Source organism: Salvelinus namaycush, unplaced genomic scaffold (genome assembly GCF_016432855.1).
Source record: "Salvelinus namaycush isolate Seneca unplaced genomic scaffold, SaNama_1.0 Scaffold1836, whole genome shotgun sequence".
Lineage (NCBI taxonomy): Eukaryota > Metazoa > Chordata > Actinopteri > Salmoniformes > Salmonidae > Salvelinus > Salvelinus namaycush.
The window spans coordinates 38,712-48,140 of record NW_024058604.1 but is presented as its reverse complement, the minus strand read 5'-3'; the positions used below and the strand labels follow the sequence as shown (position 1 = coordinate 48,140).

The window sequence follows — 9,429 nt, the reverse complement described above, 5'->3', positions numbered from 1 at the left end:
TGTCCATCTCTATTGACTATACTATAGAGGTAGAGTCACCTGTAGATCTCTATTGACTATACTATAGAGGTAGAGTCACCTGTAGATCTCTATTGACTATACTATAGAGGTAGTCACCTGTCCATCTCTATTGACTATAGAGGTAGAGTCACCTGTAGATCTCTATTGACTATACTATAGAGGTAGAGTCACCTGTAGATCTCTATTGACTATACTATAGAGGTAGAGTCACCTGTAGATCTCTATTGACTATACTACAGAGGTAGTCACCTGTCCATCTCTATTGACTATACTATAGAGGTAGAGTCACCTGTAGATCTCTATTGACTATACTATAGAGGTAGAGTCACCTGTAGATCTCTTATGACTATACTATAGAGGTAGAGTCACCTGTAGATCTCTATTGACTATAGAGGTAGAGTCACCTGTAGATCTCTACTGACTATACTACAGAGGTAGAGTCACCTGTAGATCTCTATTGACTATACTATAGAGGTAGAGTCACCTGTAGATCTCTATTGACTATACTACAGAGGTAGTCACCTGTCCATCTCTATTGACTATACTATAGAGGTAGAGTCACCTGTAGATCTCTATTGACTATACTATAGAGGTAGAGTCACCTGTAGATCTCTACTGACTATACTATAGAGGTAGAGTCACCTGTAGATCTCTACTGACTATACTACAGAGGTAGAGTCACCTGTAGATCTCTACTGACTATAGAGGTAGAGTCACCTGTAGATCTCTATTGACTATACTATAGAGGTAGAGTCACCTGTAGATCTCTATTGACTATAGAGGTAGAGTCACCTGTAGATCTCTACTGACTATACTATAGAGGTAGAGTCACCTGTAGATCTCTACTGACTATACTATAGAGGTAGAGTCACCTGTAGATCTCTATTGACTATACTATAGAGGTAGAGTCACCTGTAGATCTCTATTGACTATACTACAGAGGTAGAGTCACCTGTAGATCTCTACTGACTATACTACAGAGGTAGTCACCTGTCCATCTCTATTGACTATACTATAGAGGTAGAGTCACCTGTAGATCTCTACTGACTATACTATAGAGGTAGAGTCACCTGTAGATCTCTATTGACTATACTATAGAGGTAGAGTCACCTGTAGATCTCTATTGACTATACTATAGAGGTAGAGTCACCTGTAGATCTCTATTGACTATACTATAGAGGTAGAGTCACCTGTAGATCTCTATTGACTATACTATAGAGGTAGAGTCACCTGTAGATCTCTATTGACTATACTACAGAGGTAGAGTCACCTGTAGATCTCTACTGACTATACTACAGAGGTAGAGTCACCTGTAGATCTCTACTGACTATACTACAGAGGTAGAGTCACCTGTAGATCTCTACTGACTATACTATAGAGGTAGAGTCACCTGTAGATCTCTACTGACTATAGAGGTAGAGTCACCTGTAGATCTCTATTGACTATAGAGGTAGAGTCACCTGTAGATCTCTATTGACTATAGAGGTAGAGTCACCTGTAGATCTCTATTGACTATACTATAGAGGTAGAGTCACCTGTCCATCTCTATTGACTATACTATAGAGGTAGAGTCACCTGTAGATCTCTATTGACTATACTATAGAGGTAGAGTCACCTGTCCATCTCTATTGACTATACTATAGAGGTAGAGTCACCTGTCCATCTCTATTGACTATACTATAGAGGTAGAGTCACCTGTAGATCTCTATTGACTATACTATAGAGGTAGAGTCACCTGTCCATCTCTATTGACTATACTATAGAGGTAGAGTCACCTGTAGATCTCTATTGACTATACTATAGAGGTAGAGTCACCTGTAGATCTCTATTGACTATAGAGGTAGAGTCACCTGAAGATCTCTATGGTGCTCCAGAGGTAGAAGACGAAGAAGACCACTGCTTTGTTCTGCATCTCCTCCAGACTACCGAAGATCACAAACAGGATTACGTTCCTACCCACCACCTGGACAGATCAACAAACAAAACAAAACAAAACTCACTGAAACACACTTCATTAAAGGGATAATTCACCCTAAATACAAAATCACTTGTCCTCACCCTGAAAGTCTCCTGTCCTCACCCTGAAAGTCTCCTGTCCTCACCCTGAAAGTCTCCTGTCCTCACCCTGAAAGCCTCCTGTCCTCACCCTGAAAGCCTCCTGTCCTCACCCTGAAAGTCTCCTGTCCTCACCCTGAAAGTCTCCTGTCCTCACCCTGAAAGTCTCCTGTCCTCAACCTGAAAGTCTCCTGTCCTCACCCTGAAAGTCTCCTGTCCTCACCCTGAAAGTCTCCTGTCCTCAACCTGAAAGTCTCCTGTCCTCACCCTGAAAGTCTCCTGTCCTCACCCTGAAAGTCTCCTGTCCTCAACCTGAAAGTCTCCTGTCCTCAACCTGAAAGTCTCCTGTCCTCAACCTGAAAGTCTCCTGTCCTCACCCTGAAAGTCTCCTGTCCTCACCCTGAAAGTCTCCTGTCCTCACCCTGAAAGTCTCCTGTCCTCACCCTGAAAGTCTCCTGTCCTCACCCTGAAAGTCTCCTGTCCTCACCCTGAAAGTCTCCTGTCCTCACCCTGAAAGCCTCCTGTCCTCACCCTGAAAGCCTCCTGTCCTCACCCTGAAAGTCTCCTGTCCTCACCCTGAAAGTCTCCTGTCCTCACCCTGAAAGTCTCCTGTCCTCACCCTGAAAGTCTCCTGTCCTCACCCTGAAAGTCTCCTGTCCTCAACCTGAAAGTCTCCTGTCCTCAACCTGAAAGTCTCCTGTCCTCACCCTGAAAGCCTCCTGTCCTCACCCTGAAAGCCTCCTGTCCTCACCCTGAAAGTCTCCTGTCCTCACCCTGAAAGTCTCCTGTCCTCAACCTGAAAGCCTCCTGTCCTCAACCTGAAAGCCTCCTGTCCTCAACCTGAAAGCCTCCTGTCCTCACCCTGAAAGTCTCCTGTCCTCACCCTGAAAGTCTCCTGTCCTCACCCTGAAAGCCTCCTGTCCTCAACCTGAAAGTCTCCTGTCCTCAACCTGAAAGCCTCCTGTCCTCAACCTGAAAGCCTCCTGTCCTCACCCTGAAAGTCTCCTGTCCTCAACCTGAAAGCCTCCTGTCCTCAACCTGAAAGCCTCCTGTCCTCAACCTGAAAGCCTCCTGTCCTCAACCTGAAAGCCTCCTGTCCTCAACCTGAAAGCCTCCTGTCCTCAACCTGAAAGTCTCCTGTCCTCAACCTGAAAGTCTCCTGTCCTCAACCTGAAAGCCTCCTGTCCTCACCCTGAAAGTCTCCTGTCCTCAACCTGAAAGTCTCCTGTCCTCAACCTGAAAGTCTCCTGTCCTCAACCTGAAAGTCTCCTGTCCTCAACCTGAAAGCCTCCTGTCCTCAACCTGAAAGTCTCCTGTCCTCAACCTGAAAGCCTCCTGTCCTCAACCTGAAAGCCTCCTGTCCTCAACCTGAAAGTCTCCTGTCCTCAACCTGAAAGTCTCCTGTCCTCAACCTGAAAGCCTCCTGTCCTCAACCTGAAAGTCTCCTGTCCTCACCCTGAAAGTCTCCTGTCCTCACCCTGAAAGTCTCCTGTCCTCAACCTGAAAGTCTCCTGTCCTCAACCTGAAAGTCTCCTATGGGCAAGGAGAGACAATCTATGCTTTGGGTTGGTTTACAAAACCATTGCCGCTAACTTTAGCTTTGACTAACCAAAAACAACTAAAAGTCAATGTAACCTAAATTAGCACGTGTTTTATTTTTAAACCCAAGTAATTTTGAAAGTTATTTTTCTGTGTGTTTGGATTGAACCATACCTGGATCATAGCTGGGAACACCCCTGTCTTGACCAGACCCACTAGAGGGTTCATGACCTCTGCTACGGCCATCATCTGACAGAAGTACATCATGTCAGCAATGGTGTGGAACGTGTCATAGAACGAGTCTGATAAGAGAGAGAGAGAGACAGAGAGAGAGAGACAGAGAGAGAGAGACAGAGAGAGAGAGACAGAGAGAGAGAGACAGAGAGAGAGACAGAGAGAGAGACAGAGAGAGAGACAGAGAGAGAGAGACAGAGAGAGAGAGAGAGACAGAGAGAGAGAGAGAGACAGAGAGAGAGAGAGAGAGACAGAGCAAGAGAGAGAGACAGAGAGTGAGGTAGATATGTTAACATGTTTCCCATGACAATAAAGCCCCTTGAATTAAGAGAGGTAGAACACAGTGGTGCTAACATGTTAGGCCAAACACTGCATATCCAGAGTAGCCTGGTTCCATACTGTACGTGATCAAGTCCAGTGGTTCTCAACCTATTTTAGTTACTCTACACCAATCACATGTAGCTATGGTCCCGTGTGGCTCAGTTGGTAGAGCATGGCGCTTGCAACGCCAGGGTTGTGGGTTCGATTCCCACGGGGGGCCAGTACAAAAAAGTATGAATGTATGTACTTGTAAGTCGCTCTGGATAAGAGCGTCTGCTAAATGACTTAAATGTAAATGTAAATGTATGCCTGAAGTACACCCCAAGTACCAATTGATGTGTATTTCACCAGTAGGTCTACGTTCTCATTAGTCTCCTCAAGTATCTCTGTGGATAGACCAAACACAACAGGGTGGCAACTACTGCTGTTGTCAACTCTTAAATTGTTGTGAAGACATACAAACACAAAACAGACTGGACCACAAAGCTATTTGCAAGACAAATTCATCTACAGACTAGAGTCAATGTTCCCTTTCTCATATTCAAATTGACACATCTATGAATAAAGAGCCTGTTTAGTTATTCTAAGGAAGTAACACGTCGGCTTGGTGGTGTGGTTTAATCCGACTCACTCAGATCACTTCACAGAAACACAACTGAATAAAAATAATGTTGAAACTAGACAGCTTTCAGCTAAAAAATAAATAAAGAGGAAGAATGATAATGTATGTAAATATTAGTGTTACATGAGCCATCTATACTAACTCTCTTACATTATGTTGACGAACCAGTTCTGAGGTAGCTAGTTCCAACCGTAGCTGTTGAAAAGGAAAGATTCTGATTGTATTCTTTTCCATCCCTGAAACACTGACCACTTAACCTACTTAGTGTCTATGGCCAACGCTGTAGTCAACTCTCAAGACAACCAATAAACAACAGCTACTAACAGGCTGGACCCTCAGCAGGCTCCGGACCACTGACCTTGTCCCAGGATGAAGAGACGGACGGTCATGTTGACAAAGATCCAGGAGAAGCCCAGGAACTGGACCAGGTTGTACATGAACAGATAGCCCTTCTTTAGACCCAGGTAGGCTGAGAGAACAAACCACATATTAACATACAACAGCTTTAAAACACATAACACCAGGTTGTACATGAACAGATAGCCCTTCTTTAGACCCAGGTAGGCTGAGAGAACAAAACACATAACACCAGGTTGTACATGAACAGATAGCCCTTCCTCAGGTAGGCTGAGAGAACAAAACACATACCACCAGGTTGTACATGAACAGATAGCCCTTCTTTAGACCCAGGTAGGCTGAGAGAACAAAACACATACCACCAGGTTGTACATGAACAGATAGCCCTTCTTCAGGTAGGCTGAGAGAACATTGTACAGCTTTCAATAAAACTCAATTAAATAAATACAAAAGGAGACTCCAGTCAGTTGGTTTTGTACGTCTATACAAAAACCAAATGATTTGAAATGACATTTCAGATGTTTACATTTTCAAATATCTAGTACTTAAAAAGGTAGTTTGTACTTGTGTGTGGTATAAACTAAAAGATGATGCACAGTCAAAACCAGGGTTCTCCAATTGGCGGCCCGCGGGTGGATTTATTTGGCCTCCCAACTTTTGAGAGAATTTTATTTTATTTTTTTTTTGCATTTTCATTGAGATGAAAGTGTGTTAAAACACCAGGAAATCTGCTCCAAGTGATTTAAATTTTGGAAAATCTGTTCTCAAGTATTCCCACGCATAATAGAGAGAGACATGATCATATACAGATTTAAGCAAGGTTTGAAATGATCTGTTTTGGATTCTTGCCGTCAAATTGCAGTCTACAAATGATTTGTAGTTATTTTCCGGTCTGTCGACCAACTGGTCAAGAAAAATAAATAAAATCAGCCCGAGGCTGAACTTAGTTGATGATCCCTGGTCTAAACCAACAGCATCTTTACCAAGAAATGTAAATATTCAGATTAGAGATAAGGGCTGTTCACAGCTGCACTGCTCGGTACTTACGGTCTTTATGGATTCTTGACTCGATGCTGACCTTGTTTATCTTCTCCTCTTCCTGAAAACAAACAGACAGACCATCAGGTGTAATAAATGTCATAACACACTTATAAAAGACAAATAAATAAAGCCTTATACTTCCTTATGTATTACATCTAAAAGTTGTACCAAAGCTGACTCTGGTCATTACTACCTTAGCCTGAAGCTCCATCTCCGCGTCTGATTCGTCGAGCCAACGGTCGAAGTCTGGCGTCAGGAAGAGAGGTTTCCTCTCCTGCAGAGTGAGTCTATCCCACCAACGCTGCTCTTGCTTCCTCACTGTCACATTTACCAGGCGCTGGGTCGACCTGTGACTAACCTGGCAGACAGACACACAGCGAGTATGATAATAATTGTAGACACCACAGGAGGTTGGTGACACCTTAATCAGGGAGGACGGGCTCGTGGTAACGACTGGAGCGGAATCAGTGGAACGGTATCTAATACATCAAACACATGGTTTCCAGGTGTTTGATGCCATTCCATTTGCTCCGTTCCAGACATTATTATGAGCCGCCTCCTGTGGAAGACACACTTAATAATAAACCACACGCAGGGAACAGTAACAATCTCTAGTACCAGAAGAGAATGTTTGTCTTTGAGACTGAGAAGAGTGTGAGGTATTATCACTAATGAAAAAGTACATTTTTGGAATAGAAAATAATAGAATACCTCAGGTTTTACTGGTTCCAGGAAGTCCAGACTGAACTCATAGTCATTGTCTCCTTTAGCTCCATGACCCTGAGCTGTCCAACAAAGGAACATCGATTTAATACCATGTACTCTGTACAGACTAGAGTTATTTTCATTATTTCTGTTCCAACGTAACACAAACACCGACCTTTGAATTGCAGGGTGTTGTTTTGCACGCAGATATCAAGATTCTAAAAACGCAAAAGAAAATGTCTTGCATCAAAAAGCGGAAGACTGTCAGCTACAAGGGGAAATATAGAAACCACACGGACAATGGTTGAGCTCAAACTAAGTGACTGAAATGGATGTGTTTCCTTCACACATACAACATCACTTAACATATTCGGATGACATTACGCACAGTACTACGTAGCTGGAGTACATGTGATCACCATGCACCTTGAGTGAGTAGCTATGTGTTTGCTGATTGGCTAAATTGGATCCAGCGATCACCATGACAATTCCTGAATCTTTTATGAAGCGTGACATTTGGTAGATGCACCACCACTAGCTACTACAACTCAATATGAATTACAGTAGCTAGCCATCTAGCTAGCTTCAGTAGCTGAGTGTTAGCTACTATCTAGCCTCGTCGAGAACCATACTTCTCATGACGACGTGATTTTGGAATGTGGAAACACTGGATCAGGATCTCAGGAAACTTTATATAATATATATACGTTTTATATATTATATATAGTAAGTTATTCTGTCTAGTAGTGACATGTTACACGTTTGTTATCACTCGGTATAGCTAATAGAACAAGTGGTAAACTAGCTTGCTAGATTTATGAGCTAACATGTAAGCATGGGCTGATATCACTCCATTCTCAAAAGGAGCATTGTAGCTAATGTAATGTATGTCGTGTGTTCATGTCAGCAACGTGCATTCAATTTACAACGTCCAGCAGTGAGCTGAAACAAATACACGTATTAGTGTCTGAAAGTAACGTTGACTATCTAGCTGGCTTATCCTAACCATCTAGCTCGATGACAGGTCGGTCCAGGAGAGCATCCGTAACGTACCTTAGCGTCACTCAGCTCCACACGCAGGTAGATGTCTCCATGCCGCTGTGCCCAATACACGTGGGGTGTGAGGGTCTGCATTGTGATATCTAAAGATACTGTTAGTGAAATGAATATCCTTGCTGTTATATCACTGAGAAGCAATGATGGAGATCCTCCGCCTCATTCATTCGGACAGCTGGCTAGAGGCGGAAACAGTCATCCCAGGATACTCAGGGGTGCGTTCAGTTCGATTGAACGTTTACGTTGTTTAACGGTTTGTACTGAACGACACGTCTCCCTAAAACAATCTTGAACATACTTTGAGGTACGTTTGGTGGGTGTGTATTGAAGCAATTTACTGTAAATGACTGCGGCACAGCGTTCCTCCAACACAAAACCCACGCAACCACGCCTTCCCCCTTTTTGAACTGGTCGTTCAGAACAGCACCGTTTCCATTGAATTGAACGTTACAGTGCGTTTTTCCGCACTGAACGTAGCTCAGTTGTCGCTACGTGCGCGTTACAACCACAAATCAAAAAAGGAACGTGCTCGTGCACAGTTGGTACAATAAAAAGTGACTGTTATACAATCAGTCAAGTAATCAGTGGTGGAAAAAGTACTCCAATTGTCATACTTAAGTGAAATTAAAGATAACTTAATAGAAAATGACAAGTAAACGTGAAAGTCACCCAGTAAAATACTACTTGAGATAAAGTATTTGGTTTTAAATGTACTCAAGTATAAAAAGTAAAAACCATTACAATTCTGTATATTAAGCAAACCAGAAGGGACAATTTTATTATTGTCAGATAGCCAGGGGCACACCAACACTCAGACATAATTTACAAACGAAGCATTTGTGTTTAGTGAGTTTGCCAGATCAGAGGCAGTAGGGATGACCAGGGACGTTCTTTTGATAAGTGTGTGATTTTTGACCATTTTACATTCAAAATATAACAAGTACTTCTGGGTGTCAGGATAATGTATTGAGTAAAAAGTATATTTTCTTTAGGAATGTAGTGAAGTAAAAGTAGGCAAAAATATAAAATAGTCAAGTACAGATACACCCAAAAACTACTTCAGTAGTCCTTTAATGTGTTTTTACTTAAGTAGTTCACACCACTGCAAGTAATACAGGTCAAGGCAGATGATGCATGTACCAGACCCCCCCCCCACAAAATCTTGGTTAGAGCACCAGCACACTAAACTATCAAGTTTGACCTACTTGTGATGCTGTAGGTCTATGGGTACGGTGCATTCGGAAAGTATTCAGACCCCTCGACTTTTTCCACATTTACAGCCTTATTCTGAGTTTTTTTGTCATTTTTGATCCAATCTACACACAATACCATCACAATACCCCAAAATGACAAAGCAAAATCAGGTTGTATAAATTTGCTAATTTATTACAAATAAAAAACATACCTTAAATTTACATAAGTATTGAGACCATTTGCTATAAAACTCTTCAATTGAGCTCAGGTGCATCCTGTTTCAA

General features: G+C 42.6%; 1 protein-coding gene across 1 annotated transcript; it reads right to left on the bottom strand.

The window, feature by feature from the left end:
- Positions 1-1,867: 1,867 nt before the first annotated feature.
- Positions 1,868-8,138, bottom strand: LOC120037726 (very-long-chain (3R)-3-hydroxyacyl-CoA dehydratase-like). The gene is made up of 8 exons (XM_038983709.1): positions 7,949-8,138; positions 7,071-7,113; positions 6,902-6,975; positions 6,384-6,548; positions 6,197-6,248; positions 5,151-5,261; positions 3,790-3,917; positions 1,868-1,984 (listed from the first exon to the last, which is right to left on the bottom strand). Exons 1-8 carry the CDS (start codon positions 8,027-8,029, stop codon positions 1,868-1,870), a joined length of 771 nt encoding a protein of 256 aa, XP_038839637.1. The 5' UTR covers positions 8,030-8,138.
- Positions 8,139-9,429: the final 1,291 nt, after the last annotated feature.